Source organism: Girardinichthys multiradiatus, chromosome 11 (assembly GCF_021462225.1).
Source record: "Girardinichthys multiradiatus isolate DD_20200921_A chromosome 11, DD_fGirMul_XY1, whole genome shotgun sequence".
In the NCBI taxonomy this organism is placed as follows: Eukaryota; Metazoa; Chordata; class Actinopteri; order Cyprinodontiformes; family Goodeidae; genus Girardinichthys; species Girardinichthys multiradiatus.
This window is the reverse complement of record NC_061804.1, coordinates 25,753,580-25,770,522: the sequence shown is the minus strand read 5'-3', so window position 1 is coordinate 25,770,522 and position 16,943 is coordinate 25,753,580. Positions and strand designations below refer to the sequence as shown.

At 41.1% G+C, this 16,943-nt stretch overlaps 1 protein-coding gene across 2 annotated transcripts in view; it reads left to right on the top strand.

Moving 5' to 3' along the window:
* cltca (clathrin, heavy chain a (Hc)) overlaps window positions 1-16,943 on the top strand; it is a 36,333-nt gene that overhangs the window by 13,523 nt on the left and 5,867 nt on the right. For both annotated transcript variants that reach the window (XM_047378872.1, XM_047378871.1), the window contains 19 exons: window positions 3,369-3,637; window positions 4,222-4,383; window positions 4,490-4,603; window positions 4,927-5,100; window positions 7,892-8,089; window positions 8,279-8,479; window positions 8,828-8,980; window positions 9,141-9,263; window positions 10,661-10,798; window positions 10,881-11,045; window positions 11,133-11,313; window positions 12,577-12,740; window positions 13,586-13,711; window positions 13,794-13,936; window positions 14,856-15,090; window positions 15,195-15,317; window positions 15,404-15,549; window positions 15,651-15,834; window positions 15,919-16,111. In XM_047378872.1, the coding sequence (XP_047234828.1) occupies window positions 3,369-3,637; window positions 4,222-4,383; window positions 4,490-4,603; window positions 4,927-5,100; window positions 7,892-8,089; window positions 8,279-8,479; window positions 8,828-8,980; window positions 9,141-9,263; window positions 10,661-10,798; window positions 10,881-11,045; window positions 11,133-11,313; window positions 12,577-12,740; window positions 13,586-13,711; window positions 13,794-13,936; window positions 14,856-15,090; window positions 15,195-15,317; window positions 15,404-15,549; window positions 15,651-15,834; window positions 15,919-16,111 (3,192 nt within the window). The remainder of the gene's footprint in view (window positions 1-3,368; window positions 3,638-4,221; window positions 4,384-4,489; window positions 4,604-4,926; window positions 5,101-7,891; window positions 8,090-8,278; window positions 8,480-8,827; window positions 8,981-9,140; window positions 9,264-10,660; window positions 10,799-10,880; window positions 11,046-11,132; window positions 11,314-12,576; window positions 12,741-13,585; window positions 13,712-13,793; window positions 13,937-14,855; window positions 15,091-15,194; window positions 15,318-15,403; window positions 15,550-15,650; window positions 15,835-15,918; window positions 16,112-16,943) is intronic.

Genomic DNA, 16,943 nt, shown 5'->3' with positions numbered 1-16,943 from the left:
CAAGGATTTGAATCAGGGGTACTGGATCAGAGACGTCTAAAGCATAAAGGACAGTGGACCTGAGGAACCGGATTGGGAACAATGGCTTTAATTCATAAATTGGTATATTTTTCAATCCTTTGATTTCCGTCAGTTTCATAACAATCAGAATCTTAAGCCTGATTTTTGTTAAGTTATAGTCTTAAGGAAAAAAAGTGTAAATCCACCTTGATAGATCAGACCACAAAGAAAACTGGAGTCGACCAGGACAAGTCCGATCAGTGAATCATTAATTGTAATTAATATGGTTAATATATTGTTATTAATGATCAAATGTAAAGATGTCAAAGAAATGAAGAGGATCCCATGTTTATTTTAGAGTTTCTGCAAGATATTGGTCATCAAATAATTCTATCAATTTTAATGTTAAGCCTTAAACTCTTAAAAAACCAAACAATTCAATGCTAGGTTCTAAATTTAGTTTGTCTTTTAATCAGTTTTTTTTTTCCTCCTTTTTTGTTGAGAAATGCACTCGTGGTTCATTTGTTCCTCGAGTTTTGACTCAAGAAGTCCAGGTGTTATTAGACTGTCAAACAGAACACAGGAAAGCAATAAGTCCTGTTGAGATTTAGCTCTGACCTTTCCCCCGCTGTTTCCATACGTTGCCTTCCCTTTAGTGCATTATCATTTTTCATGTGACGCAGTATGAGCCTTAACCTGTTCATTTAACTACACTTGAAAGATTAACATTGTGCGTGCACAGTTGCAACTACTCACCATGATCCACTTAAATATTGTAATGCTTGCTCTCTAAAATATGGCTGCCTAATCAAGTGGTCCGCTTGACAGACTGCTTGTTGTACTTTGATTCTATGGCTTTGTGATGACAAAATGATCTCGATGGCTGTGCCAATGCGTTGGTGGATGAGTACTTAATAAGCAAACAAAAGTCACACTGCTTATTTTAATAAAGCTTAAGCTCACTAAATTAATTCCAACTAATAAACAACATTTGCAGGTGAGTGAACCTTTTTATATAAGATTTTAGTCTCTGGTTTTCAAAGTTCCATAAAAAGATGACTTGACCATCATCATTGGATACTTTTTCAGGTTTTGTCTGACTAAAGGTGCCAAACTATATTAGCCTCTGTATTTCTCTTCATTCTTTTCCGCTGCTGTATGTTTGTAAGCTGGAACAGCTTTTTTTCCCTCAAACCTCTGCTTCGTTTTTCTTGGTGAAGGCTGATCTTTTCAAATAATTATCTCTATTGTATTTGTTACAGAGGAGTCACAGTTCTGGCCTGTTTAGTGACGTGTAGTCCTTAGTCATACAGTTTTGGTAAAAACTTTATTAATTGCTAAATTCTTATTTCCTAATAACAGAAATTTGACATCTGACAGAAGTTATCTTAATTTTGTGGGATCTGGCATTTGGAAAAATTGAATTTTAATGTTTTGGACTCCATGTTATATTCTAACATTTAAAAGTGGGACATGTGTTTACTTAAATACAGGTCCTTCTCAAAATATTAGCATATTGTGATAAAGTTCATTATTTTCCATAATGTCATGATGAAAATTTAACATTCATATATTTTAGATTCATTGCACACTAACTGAAATATTTCAGGTCTTTTATTGTCTTAATACGGATGATTTTGGCATACAGCTCATGAAAACCCAAAATTTCTATCTCACAAAATTAGCATATCATTAAAAGGGTCTCTAAACGAGCTATGAACCTAATCATCTGAATCAACGAGTTAACTCTAAACACCTGCAAAAGATTCCTGAGGCCTTTAAAACTCCCAGCCTGGTTCATCACTCAAAACCCCAATCATGGGTAAGACTGCCGACCTGACTGCTGTCCAGAAGGCCACTATTGACACCCTCAAGCAAGAGGGTAAGACACAGAAAGAAATTTCTGAACAAATAGGCTGTTCCCAGAGTGCTGTATCAAGGCACCTCAGTGGGAAGTCTGTGGGAAGGAAAAAGTGTGGCAGAAAACGCTGCACAACGAGAAGAGGTGACCGGACCCTGAGGAAGATTGTGGAGAAGGGCCGATTCCAGACCTTGGGGGACCTGCGGAAGCAGTGGACTGAGTCTGGAGTAGAAACATCCAGAGCCACCGTGCACAGGTGTGTGCAGGAAATGGGCTACAGGTGCCGCATTCCCCAGACCTGGGCTACAGAGAAGCAGCACTGGACTGTTGCTCAGTGGTCCAAAGTACTTTTTTCGGATGAAAGCAAATTCTGCATGTCATTCGGAAATCAAGGTGCCAGAGTCTGGAGGAAGACTGGGGAGAAGGAAATGCCAAAAGGCCAGAAGTCCAGTGTCAAGTACCCACAGTCAGTGATGGTCTGGGGTGCCGTGTCAGCTGCTGGTGTTGGTCCACTGTGTTTTATCAAGGGCAGGGTCAATGCAGCTAGCTATCAGGAGATTTTGGAGCACTTCATGCTTCCATCTGCTGAAAAGCTTTATGGAGATGAAGATTTCATTTTTCAGCACGACCTGGCACCAGCTCACAGTGCCAAAACCACTGGTAAATGGTTTACTGACCATGGTATCACTGTGCTCAATTGGCCTGCCAACTCTCCTGACCTGAACCCCATAGAGAATCTGTGGGATATTGTGAAGAGAACGTTGAGAGACTCAAGACCCAACACTCTGGATGAGCTAAAGGCCGCTATCGAAGCATCCTGGGCCTCCATAAGACCTCAGCAGTGCCACAGGCTGATTGCCTCCATGCCACGCCGCATGGAAGCAGTCATTTCTGCCAAAGGATTCCCGACCAAGTATTGAGTGCATAACTGTACATGATTATTTGAAGGTTGACGTTTTTTGTATTAAAAACACTTTTCTTTTATTGGTCGGATGAAATATGCTAATTTTGTGAGATAGGAATTTTGGGTTTTCATGAGCTGTATGCCAAAATCATCCGTATTAAGACAATAAAAGACCTGAAATATTTCAGTTAGTGTGTAATGAATCTAAAATATATGAATGTTAAATCTTCATCATGACATTATGGAAAATAATTAACTTTATCACAATATGCTAATATTTTGAGAAGGACCTGTATATAATTTGGTTTGCACATTTTCTTTTTGTGTGGCTACTTTGGAAGCCAAATAAGTTTTCCATTTCCTCCTTTCAGTTCTACTCTTGTTTGATTTGGTAGTTTCTGACTACAGCATGTCCTGTATCCCCTGCCTATCACTCCTGACATCATTCCTTATTAATTTTACTATAAATTTCCTGCATCTAATAAAATTTAATGTTTCTTTTGCAATGAATTCACTCTGTGTGTGCATATGTGGATAATGGCACATCAGAACCTATAACATTCTCTCTTGGCCTGCTTCCTGCTTTTATCCTCTTCTCTATAGCGGCCAAAACCCTTCAGATCTTTAACATTGAGATGAAGAGCAAGATGAAAGCACACACTATGACAGACGACGTGACTTTCTGGAAGTGGATCTCTCTGAACACAGTTGCACTTGTGACTGACACCGCTGTGTACCACTGGAGCATGGAGGGGGACTCTCAACCTGTCAAAGTCTTTGACCGCCACTCCAGCCTGGCAGGCTGCCAGATCATCAATTACCGCACTGACGAGAAACAGAAATGGCTCCTTCTCATCGGTATCTCTGCTCAGGTACAGTTTTTATATTTTGGGGGGGGGGGGGGGGGGGGGGGGGGGCATCATTTGACCCTGGGAATTTCAAAAATGGGCACCAACATTGATCTTGAATCTTTTGTGTTTGAAACTCTACAAAAACAGTTTTTAATATTTTTCCCAGACATGCATTTTGGTAGATCTACAGTACAGACAATGTACCTAGTGGAAAAACAATACCACCTAAAATATTCAATGGATGTTTACACCGGGGGATGGAGAAATCATTTTAAAGTATATAAAAAAAGCAATGAAACAATGGGGGTGTACTAAAGGACATATCACTCCATGTGAAAGACTAAAGGAAAAACTATTTAAATCCCTGCAAAGTACAAAGTCTTCTCAAATGTTTTGCATTTGCACCAAAGAAGCCAAAATTATCCAAAAATAAAATGTCCAGGGATCCATCAGAGGTTCAGTGGTATTTTTTAAACGTGCCTCTGGTTAAATTAATAAAGATAGCTTGTGAACATTTTTGAATTGATCATATGTGTAGATGTTTACCTAAATGTGTTGATTTGTGAGTACACTTGTGTGTTTTATGTACGTTTTTTGTTTTTCAGCAAAATCGAGTGGTGGGAGCCATGCAGCTCTACTCTGTTGAAAGAAAAGTTTCTCAGCCCATCGAAGGCCACGCTGCCAGCTTCGCCCAGTTCAAGATAGAAGGAAATGCAGAAGAGTCAACTCTGTTCTGCTTTGCTGTCAGAGGCCAGGCTGGAGGAAAGGTGAACTAACATAAGAGATCATCTGCTCAGTTTAATTGTAAAAAATAAATAAATAAACAGGTTCTCATCCGTTTTTTTGTTTTTGTTTTTTTTCTGCTTGACCTAGCTGCACATCATTGAGGTGGGGACCCCACCGACTGGTAATCAGCCGTTTGCCAAGAAAGCAGTGGATGTCTTCTTTCCTCCTGAAGCACAGAATGACTTTCCTGTGGCCATGCAGGTATGTTTGACAACACATGTATAAATTGAAATTAGGTAAAACATGCCTCACTTGGCATAGCAGTTTCTGTTATCAAGTTTTATTCATTTTTTTAATTTTTACAAAGCTATGGTTGGAAAACTGCAGTAAATATATGTATTCTGTTTACTTTGTGAAGTCTTTTTTATGCCAGAGAAGATTCTGAAGTGCTAGAGTGACTGGCTATAAGGAGTGTTAATTAATGCAGAGCTGCTCTATGCTTAAAGAAGGCTACTACTCTCAGTTCATTATCCTTGTTTTTTTTATTGATAAGGGACATAATTGCATTTTGCTTTCCTTTGCAGATAAGTGCTAAGCACAATGTGGTTTTCCTTATTACCAAATATGGCTACATCCACCTGTATGACCTGGAGACGGGCACCTGCATCTACATGAACCGCATCAGTGGAGAGACCATCTTTGTCACCGCTCCACATGACGCCACCTCAGGCATCATTGGGGTCAACCGAAAGGGACAGGTAAGGTTGCCCACCAATCTTCAGACTGTATGATGTAATGATGTTGATCCTGAACATGAAAGCTCGGTCATATTGATGTGACCAGAGAACTAACCTTCTTTATAATCTATCACAGTATATTGTATACCTCTCGTTTCATTTGCACCGATGTATCAAGCATGTGACACATGTTGGTAAGTGTTAGAAACCACAACCTCAAACATCATGTTGTGACATGGGTCACTGAAAGAAGCATTTGCTTTGTTTGTGTGTCATCATCAGGCAAGCTCAGACTCTACCAGGAGGCATTATAAATGATCCATGGTATAGTGTTTCACACAGAGAGTGGAGAAGGCTGTGTGTTGCTGTGTGTGTGAAGCTGAACCAGAGAGGAGAACTGGATACAGCCAGCTGATTAATAATGTTCCATTCAGGCCACACACCACATGAATAATTGAGTGGAGGGAGGAAAGTTGATCTGAGCCATGATAGACATGCCTGTATGCTGGAGCAGTCAAGTGTGTGTGCGCACATCACATGGACATTGATGAGAGCGGAGGCAGTGATCTGAGAGGAAATAGGCCACTGGTTTGGCCTCTAGTGGTAACAGATGCATTGGTTAGTGTAGCAACAAAATCTGGTAATCTTTTACAGTACAGACCTAAAGTTCGGACACACCTTCTCATTCAAAGTTTTCTTTATTTTCATGACTATGAATATTGTAGCTTCACACTGAAGGCATCAAAACTATGAATTAACACATGTGGAAACATATACTGAACAAAAAAGTGTGAAACAACTGAAAATACGTCTTATATTCTAGGTTCTTCAAAGTAGCCACCTTTTGCTTTGATTACTGCTCCACAAACTCTTGGCATTCTGTTGATGAGCTTCAAGAGGTAGTCACCTGAAATGGTTTTCCAACAGTCTTGAAGGAGTTCCCAGAGATGCTTAGCACTTGTTGGCCCTTTTGCCTTCACTCTGCGGTCCAGCTCACCCCAAACCATCTCGATTGGGTTCAAGTCCGGTGACTGTGGAGGCCAGGTCATCTGGCGCAGCACCCCATCACTCTCCTTCTTGGTCAAATAGTCCTTACACAGCCTGGAGGTGTGTTTGGGGTCATTGTCCTGTTGAAAAATAAATGATGGTCCAACTAAACGCAAACTGGATGGAATAGCATGCTGCTGCAAGATGCTGTGGTAGCCATGCTGGTTCAGTATGCCTTCAATTTTGAATAAATCCCCAACAGTGTCACCAGGAAAGCACCCCCACACCATCACACCTCCTCCTCCATGCTTTACAGTGGGAACCAGGCATGTAGAGTCCATCCGTTCACCTCTTCTGCGCCGCACAAAGACACGGTGGTTGGAACCAAAGATCTCAAACTTGGACTCATCCGACCAAAGCACAGATTTCCACATATTTTCAGTTGTTTCACACTTTTTTGTTCACTATATGTTTCCACATGCGTTAATTCATAGTTTTGATGCCTTCAGTCTGAAGCTACAATATTCATAGTCATGAAAATAAAGACAACAATTGAATGAGACGGTGTGTCCAAACTTTTGGTCTGTACTGTATCTTCATTATAATACTGCAGTGACATAAAATGCATTAAAAGCTCAGTCACATGATTTTACATTCAAGCATTTACTCACTTGTGCGATCTTGTTTTATGGAGTAAAGGTAAACATGTGTTAGTACTGCTAGGAGAAGGGTGTACAATCACAGAGGAGGAGAAATGACATTGCTTAGCCAGTTGGAGCCAGAAATCTTTATTACCGTTTGTCTCAAAAATGTCCTGTATTTGGCAGAAAGTTACTTTTACGTTACGCTTTTAGACTTTCTTGTAGCATTGACTGGTTGTTTGAGATGCTCTGTTATTGTTACCCTTGAGGGAAATTCAGTCATTTAAGCAACACAAACCGTTAAATCCCACATAGTCATAAAATCACATGGATGAGAATAGCTGTTTATTTGACAATAAAAGTACAAAGACTCTAAAGTGGCGCAACAGTGTTGGGTCCTATGGAAGTGACAGTGGTGACCCAAGGGAGTAGTAACTATACTTTTATATTAATACATAACATAATCTGTTGCAGCTTGGTTGGGTTAGCAGTGAAAAAGCAATACAACTAGATGCTGTAATGTGCAATTTTGGAAGGGAAGGAATATTTTAAGTCATATGAAATGAAGTGAACATATGAAGTTGATACTACTGCTTATGTCACATTTGATGCGTGCTGCTTAGTTGTGTATAATTATACAAGTATGTATTTTCCTCTAAACAAGTATTTTCAAAAACCATAAGATGTCTTGTGTTTTTTTTCTTGTCTGAATGACATTTTCCCAACAACCCAACACTGCCTCCTGTAACACCACCACCCACCTTTCTTATCCTGCTCCTTTAATTTGACTTTTTCTGTCTATTGTGTGACCATTCCCAAACACCCTGCATTAAATTGACCCAGTAAGGAAGACTTTTTCCTTCAGCATCTAAATCCTGAGGCCTGCTGGCATTTAGTCAACTGTAATGTTCCAGCTCACAGATTAGCCATTTGTTCATGGTGCTAGATTACACCTCATTTTGTGAAAACAAGGGAAGCTCTGTGTGAGTTTTTAAGAAGTTCTCATATAAAAAAGTGAATCCTTACTTTTTGAGTTTGAGAGCATATAAATAGTTATTTTTTTTTTTATATATCTGGTTTTCTTTGAGGTTCATTAAAAGAAACTAATTAATCCTAAAATTCAAAATCAGTTTACTTGTTCTTGTCTGGTGTACAGGGCACTGAAACTGTCTGTTTTGACCCAGGTGCTGTCTGTTTGCGTGGAAGAAGAAAATATCATTCCATACATCAACAATGTGCTGCAGAATCCAGATCTTGCGCTCCGCTTAGCTGTCCGCAACAACCTGGCAGGAGCTGAAGAGCTCTTTGCAAGAAAGTTCAACAACCTGTTTGCTTCTGGCAACTACTCTGAAGCTGCCAAAGTTGCTGCTAATGCACCAAAGGTACTTATTCTTCCCAGAAGGGGTTCATAAACACCTCTTTGACCACTGAGTTTTTTTTTTTTTTTTTAGGTTTGGCTAGATTATTCCAGGGTTAAAGTCTTTGTTTAATTTCTTTCGATTGTGCTAGCCCATTGTTTTTACCATTGTTCCTACATGTTCTTGCCTTTCAATACAATTTTTCCTTTTTAGGGAATCCTGCGCACACCAGACACCATTCGTCGTTTCCAGAGCGTTCCCACTCAGCCAGGCCAGACCTCTCCCTTGCTGCAGTACTTTGGTATCCTGCTGGACCAGGGCCAGCTCAACAAGTTTGAGTCCCTGGAGCTTTGCAGACCCGTCCTCCAGCAGGGACGAAAGCAGCTTCTGGAGAAGTGGCTGAAGGAAGACAAGGTACTGTAGGCATTTAACTCAGCCTCCTCTCAGAGGCATTTCCTGGCACATCCTGTCTTTTGTTTACATGGGTGGCTTATTATTAAATAGATGATATCATCTGATATTCAAGGAATTCCTGCTCTTCCCTTTGAAGCTGAGTCTATCCTGGATGCCTTAACAATCTACATCTTGCTTGTTAGGGGCTAAAATGCTTTATTTTTTTTAACTAATGTGTGTTTTAACAGATTTATCCTTCCCCTCCTTTTCTCCCTTGACATGACAAAGATATAATATGTTCACCCACAACAATAATGTTTTACAGAAACCAAACCTCTTAAATTTGGATGTTATGTTTGTGCATTTTAGTTGGAGTGTTCAGAGGAGCTGGGTGATCTAGTGAAGGCAGTGGATCCTACCTTGGCCCTCAGTGTGTATCTGCGGGCAAATGTCCCCAACAAGGTCATTCAGTGCTTTGCAGAGACTGGTCAGTTCCCCAAAATCGTCCTGTACGCCAAGAAGGTATGAAATCTGCTTTCACTAAACCTGATGGATCTGTATCATAGTTAAAACAACATCTAAGCTATTCTCAATTGAATTTCACTAATTAAAGGTTTGGCTAAAGTGTTATTCTCATTAAGTTTAGGTTTTAATTTAAACTGCATGGTTTTGCTTTTTGAAGGTGGGCTACACCCCAGACTGGATTTTCCTGCTCAGGAACGTGATGCGCATAAACCCAGAACAAGGTCTGCAGTTTGCACAGATGCTGGTCCAGGATGAAGAGCCGCTAGCAGACATCACACAGGTCAGAAGGAATCCTCTACCTTTACTGACATGTCACATGATTTTGTTTGTGAAATAGGTTTTGTATTGCAAAAGAAATCTAATCTTTTTTTGTTTAAGTATAGTCTGGGTCTATGCCCTCCAAGCTTTGAACACCACAGTTTTTTCTAGTGCAAATAAACTTTATCAGAATTTGCTACGAACTTGTTAATCCCAACTTTCCTTTGAAGCAGGGTGTACCACATAAATGACTGATAGCACAGGATACAGCTGTGAACTTGAGTTACCCTATAGTATAAAGGAAATGCACTACTTCCTTCACTCCTACCGCTGCAGGATCTCTGCAGTGTAAACACCAACTGCTGACGGAGCTTTCTGTGTTGCCTAAAGTGCTGCGCAGGCAGTTGAAGATTTTAGAAATAACTTATGATTGAGGAAACTTTAGGTTCTGCTATTTCCAATGTCCAGAAATGGATGCATCAGACTGTTTTCTTTATTTATTAGCTTAAAATTGTTGACAACTTTCATTAGTTTTATCTGCTGTTAAAGTTGCATCTTAGGTGAACAAGTTGATCTTCATTACTTGACTTTTTCTTTGAAATGAATACATAAGATGAATATGGCAGTCTGTTTGAGTGGAAGTCTCTCTGTATATACTCAGCTTTGTTTTTCATAGAAATACGATCAAACAAGATAATGCTCTACCTTGTCTTCAATGGTTAATGGGTTCTTTTTGGATCACATTATTTAGTGAGATTTTCTTCTGAAATGGATTCTGATATTGTTGGTGGGAATAGTAAACAGAATTTATATGGGGAGGGATGCCACACTGTTTATACCCACCCTTTGAAGCTGACATGATTTTAGAAAGCTTTACCGTTGGCGGTCGCACAGGGTCATAGGGTGAAAGGAAGCGGGAGCAGACTCTGTGCATACGCTACCCAGATGTCAGTCAAAGGTTCCGATACGTTCATAAAAAATGAGCGTAGCGGCGATAACTTTCAGCGTAGCAGGCAGCTACGTGCTGGCACGAACCCTGGGTAATGTGTATGTTGACTTCAGAAAGTCTAGTTTATTATTATGCATTGTAATTGAAAGTTGGATTTTCAGGATTCCTAGTTGGGAATGCAATGAGAAGGCTTCATACTGTTTAGTGGCTAATATGGTTGGCAAGCATTTAACATGTGCTGAAGGTTGAGGCTATAAACAATTTCTTAGTACTTCTGACAGTTTATCCCAGTAAGCCCAGTGGCACACAGTGCTGTAGAATCTTATTTGTTCAATGTTCACTAAGTGTTTAAACCCATAAAATCAAGAAAACTTTATTAGTGGCTTTATAGCTTCTGGAAGTTGCTTATTTGTCTCTGTCTGAAGTTATTTTTTATCATTTCTCACCTTTGTGTCTCTGTATTTTGTCAGATTGTGGATGTGTTCATGGAGTACAACCTGATCCAGCAGTGCACCTCTTTCCTCCTGGATGCTTTGAAGAACAACAGACCTTCAGAAGGGCCACTGCAGACTCGCCTGTTGGAGATGAATCTCATGCATGCTCCACAGGTAGACCAGTGTGCTTCTACTTTTAAATAAATGCTAGTCCTACGAAGACCTTTGTTTTCCAACGTTTCTGTTGTGGTTGTAGGTTGCTGATGCAATCCTGGGTAACCAGATGTTCACACACTATGACCGTGCCCACATCGCCCAGCTGTGTGAGAAGGCTGGACTTCTTCAAAGGGCACTGGAGCACTACACAGACCTGTATGACATCAAGCGTGCTGTGGTGCACACACACCTTCTCAACCCAGAGGTAGGATATTATCTTTTTTTTGTCAGTACAGCATTGCTGTTATTTATTTCCTAATGAATAAGTGAACAAGTCTTCCTGCTTCTCCAGTGGCTGGTGAACTTCTTTGGCTCGCTGTCTGTGGAAGATTCAATGGAGTGCCTCAGGGCCATGCTCTCGGCTAACATCCGCCAGAACCTACAGATCTGCGTCCAGGTGGCTTCAAAGTACCATGAACAGCTCTCCACACAGGCTCTCACTGAACTGTTCGAGTCCTTCAAGAGCTTTGAAGGTGAGAACCCAGGGTTAAAGTCATCCTGTGTAGTTACTATCAGTTCTCCATGATTTACTTAGTCAAACTTAACAGCTTGATTTTTAGTATGGGATTATAGATTTGTAATGCAGAATTTCAAAAAAATTCCAATAATTGGTCACCTATTTCAAAACTTCAAGGACTGATTTGAAGCAACGGGCTTTAATTTCAGCCAGTGATGAAGCAGTCAGTTACGCATGCAGACTGCGCATGAATGCTGCAAGATGTGCTAATTGTTCCTCAGAGCAATCTGGTTGTGGAAAATTCCTCATTTATGTGACTCCAGACTCCTGTACCATCTTGGTAATGCAGTACTTCTCTGAAACGTCAGCAGAGGTTTGTTAATAATATTCAGGCCTTAATATAAGCCGTTATTAGTTCCTCTGTTTCATGCAGATTCCTAATACCTGCTTCCATCAACTATCATTGCCTTGTACAAGTTTGTTTGTCACTCTGGGTTCTACCGTGAGTGTGTTTGGGGTGTGCCGTCAACTGTGGTGGGAGCTATTACCAGGAAACAGCGATGTGGAAAGGACAAACTATCTACCACTTGTGTTTTGCTTTATTGTGGGAGCTGGGAGATAATCAAGGGGTTTCACTCGGAAGGAATGCCAAGCCCAAACTTCACGTTCAAAAACAAGGCCACAAAACCGCAACCCACGAGATTTGCAAGCGACTTTAGAGAAAAACGAGCCCAAAGTCGCTTATAATAAGCGGACTTGGCATCACTGGCAGTGTACAAAGTAGAAACATTACCTCCACATTACCGCCCCCACCACTTCACAACTGTGTTCTCCACAGGGACCATCTGTCTAAAGCGATGTCGGTCAAGAACAGACCAGAGGGCAAACACTGTACGCAGGCAGTGCTCATGGGAGTTGTAGTGTCGCATTTCAACTTGCTTATTATTTTGGATCCCATTTGAGAAAACTACAATTAAAAACTGTATATAATTCAACCCGCCAAAGTGGCTAGTCGGAGTGGCTGTGTTACCCGCCACTGCTAAAATTCACCCGCATTTGACGGGTTGGCGGGTGTTAATGTCAAGCCCTCGTTGTGGATATAAGGACATCAGGGTGTAAATGAAGCAAGACAGTATAAACGCTGAGCTGTTCCCAGGGGCTGTTTTTTCAAAATAAAAACTATTAACATGGTGGTGTCCTATGCATTAAGTTATTTTAATGAGTATTTGAAGTCATCGATGTTGTTCATAGACCTGGGTTATGTCTTTTTGTTCCTCAGGTTTGTTCTACTTCCTGGGCTCTATTGTTAACTTCAGTCAGGATGCTGAAGTCCACTTCAAGTACATTCAAGCTGCCTGCAAGACAGGCCAGATTAAAGAGGTAGAGAGGATCTGTAGAGAGAGCAACTGCTACGACCCTGAGCGTGTCAAGAATTTCCTCAAGGTGAAGTTACAGACACAGATGGGCAGACGGTTCAGTTTTCTGATCTTTTTTTTTTTTTCTGATGTTCTTTCCTGAAATGCGTAACCTATGATGAGCTTTATTTGCAATTACCTTGAAAGTCTTTTTGGGGAATAAATTGTGTTTAAAAAAATTACAATAATAAAACGCTGCCGATATATACATTATAGCTCCGTAATATAATAATCAGTGTAAACTAATTGGCTCCAAGCAGTTTGGCTGTATTGCCTATAACTCTTGATGGTGGTGAATTTTCTTTCTCTGCTTTTCTTTGAAATGGCAGGACATGTTTCAGGTAAATCTGTCCCTCCTCCACTGCACAGGATCCCTGTTCTTTCCTTTGTCCTCATGCCTCCTCTAGAAATATGGGATTAAGACTAGTATTTGTATGGAGGCGTATATTTGTATACACACCACTCAATACATCATATGACGGCAGCCAGCCTTGTATTAGTTGTGTAGTGCTAGTCTATTGGTTGGTGTAATTGCAGTTATTTGTAGGTAGTTGACAATTAGTGCTTTATATATATATATGAAATCCGTGAATACCCTGAGTGTTTGTAGTCCTGTATGTGGGAGTTGTAGTCAATGCTCCACGTTCCTGATTGGATGCTCAATCCCAAATTACTGATTTGGTCGATGGAGGCAGTGCAATTGTTTATCACTCCATTGACATAGAACTGAATATTGCTGCTTGTAATGACCTGATAACTGGTAGATCCACCGTGTCCTGTCAGGTTGGGATAAATGGGCTTGTATAAATTGTTGTACAGGTTATATCTTACTGACTCAATCCCCATCCCCCACTTTCACTTTGTGACGCACAGGAAGCCAAGCTCACCGACCAGCTGCCCCTCATCATTGTCTGTGATCGCTTTGATTTTGTCCATGACCTGGTCCTCTACCTGTACAGAAATAACCTGCAGAAGTACATTGAGATTTATGTTCAGAAGGTAAGATCTGATGCAGACGGTCTACTAGTACCTAAAATCCTGGTTTGAGATGTTCGTACTTAATGACCAGTTTTTGTTGTAGGTGAATCCCAGCCGTCTACCGGTCGTTGTTGGTGGTCTCCTGGATGTGGACTGCTCTGAGGATGTCATCAAGAGTCTGATCTTGGTTGTCAGAGGACAGTTCTCCACTGATGAACTGGTTGCTGAGGTGGAAAAGAGGAACAGGTGCTCTATTTCTCCACCATTATACAAAATAACTATTCACTGTTTTTTTGTTATTTAATTCTTGATTTAATTTGGTTAATGGTAATCTATGACGTTTTTAGAAATGGGTCTGTTGTCTTTTACAAGCGGATAAAATCTGTGCAATAGTAGACTAGCAGCCAGTTGGATGAAGATTATTTAACTGGGTTTAAGCTATTTGAAATGACTCACTGAAATATTTTATGCGTTATACACCAATCTTGTTAGGAATCATCAAACATTTGCACTTGTATTAGAAACGCTTGTTTCCACAGCTAAACAATGTGTTACTGCACAAAATTACACCAGTGAAGACTGCAGCTATATCAATCCACCTGAGATGATTGTGGTTCCCCTGGAATAATTTCCAAACTGCTACCATTCCTTGAAAAATATAAGATCTGAAAATAAGATCTCTATGGTGCTGCACAAATGCTGACCTGACGGTGTGTAGCGCCCCACATACGGAGGTTATAGTCCTCGGTTTAAATCCTGACCTGGAGACCTTTGCTGCATGTCTTCCATCCCTTTTCTTCTTTTTCCTGTCTGGTAACTTGCAATAAAGGCCATTAGTGCAAAAGAAAAAAAAAAAGAGCCAATCTGATTCAAAATCCAAAAGTTTACTCCAGACTGTTACTGTTTTTGCCATTATCCCAGTGCCACTGAAATTACCTGGCACTGCTCTGCCTCTGTATGAAATGTTTATTAGTCCTAAAAGTCATAGTTTTAAATAATGAATTTTCAATGTAGGCAACTTTTTGTTGTGGGTTAAAATAAATAATGCTGTGAAGAGGACAGTTGTTTCTAAAACCCCTGAAAAACATCCTAGTTCTGAACGTATTGTTACGGTTCTGCCTGATGATTGAGCCTTCAAGAGTTGACTTTGTTCTTTTTGTTCCAGACTGAAGCTGTTGCTACCCTGGCTGGAGTCCCGTATCCACGAAGGCTGCGAAGAACCCGCTACCCATAATGCCCTGGCAAAGATATACATTGACAGCAATAACAACCCTGAACGCTTCCTGCGGGAAAACCCTTACTATGACAGCCGTGTGGTGGGAAAGTACTGCGAGAAGAGAGACCCTCACCTGGCCTGTGTGGCTTATGAGCGAGGACAGTGTGACCAGGAGTTAATCAATGTGAGGATACATTTCCCTGCTGTAGAGTAAATGGGTGGATACAGGATAGAAATGTAAGAAAAACACTGACGGAGCTCCATGTCATTTGCCTCTTCTCACATCAGGTTTGCAATGAGAACTCCCTGTTCAAGAGCTTGTCTCGATACCTAGTCAGACGCAGAGATGCTGAGCTGTGGGCCAGCGTGTTGCTTGAGAGCAACCCCTACAGACGACCACTTATTGACCAGGTAGGGTCTAAAGACATGGAGGATAACCCTTCCTTCGTACCTTCTCCTAGTGCTTCTCTAAGACTCTGTTTTGCTTGTATTCTCAGGTGGTGCAAACTGCTCTGTCAGAAACCCAGGACCCTGAGGAGGTTTCAGTCACTGTCAAAGCTTTCATGACTGCTGACCTGCCGAATGAGCTCATTGAGCTGCTAGAGAAAATTGTGTTGGACAACTCTGTCTTCAGTGAACACAGGTGCTTAGTTGGAATGTTCTGCAAGTCAGCTGTTAACCTTATAGTGTTTTTAGACATACTTGACCCAAGAAATGTGCTGAGTGGGTTTTTCTCCTCTTCAGAAATCTGCAGAACCTGCTGATCCTGACTGCAATCAAAGCTGACAACACACGTGTGATGGAATACATTAGCAGGCTGGACAACTATGATGCCCCTGATATTGCAAACATCGCCATCAGCAATGAGCTCTTTGAGGAGGCATTTGCCATCTTTAAGAAGTTTGATGTCAACACCTCCGCTGTGCAGGTCGGCAAATTCTATCATCACCTACACTTATGCCTTCTTGATTGAAGAAGGGTTGAGTAATGTGTTTATTTTCCCTCTACTTAGGTGCTCATTGAGCATATCAGCAACCTGGACCGGGCCTATGAGTTTGCAGAACGCTGCAATGAACCTGCTGTGTGGAGCCAGCTGGCCAAGGCTCAGCTGCAGAAGGAGCTTGTTAAAGAAGCCATTGACTCCTACATCAAGGCTGATGACCCATCTGCATACATGGAGGTGGTCCAGGCAGCTGATAAGAGTGGTAAGAGAATTTGATCACCCAGAAAGAGATCTTATTTCATACTTGGTAAGGTAATGCAACTCTCTTTATACCAACAAGAAAGTGTAGATGTGGCTTCAAAAACTCCTAATGTACAGATTCTTCACGTTGTCGTTACAACCAAAAACGTCAACGGTTTTTACTGGGAATCTTCTTCAGCAAGTATAGATCTTGCAGTTGCGTGAAGGCATCAGGTTTGTTAGAGAAAATTGGTGAACAAACCCCATCATGAAGACCAACGAACACAGGAGTCGGGTCTGGGAGAAAGTTATGCAGAGGTTTTAAACAATATAACCAAGCTCCAAACGTCTCGCAATCAATCCATCGTTTGAAAAGGAAGACGATGGCACAAATGCAACTCTTCCAAGACATGACCAACCAGCTAAACTGGCAGACTGGGCAGGGAGAGCAGCAGGCAAGAGGGCCATAGTAACTCTGCATGAGCTGCAGAGATCAACAGCTCAGGTGGGAGAACCTGTTAACTGGACAACTGTTAGTTAAAAGTCAAAACCAGTCCTTTTTGCAATTTCCTACGAGCCAAACGACAGGACATGGCTCCAATCTGGATGAAGGTGCTCAGCTCATATGACACCAAAATTCAGCTTTTGGTCCTGCACATAAAAGAAACTATGGGTAGTTCCTAAACACACCATCCTCACAGTGAAACATGGTCGTAGCATCATCCTTAGGTGATGCTTTTCTTCAGCAGGGACAGCAAAGCTGGTCAGTATCGATGGATGGAGCAAACTACAGAGCAATACTAGAACAAAATCTGTTGGAGGCTGTAATGGGACTTGTTTAGATCAAAGCATAT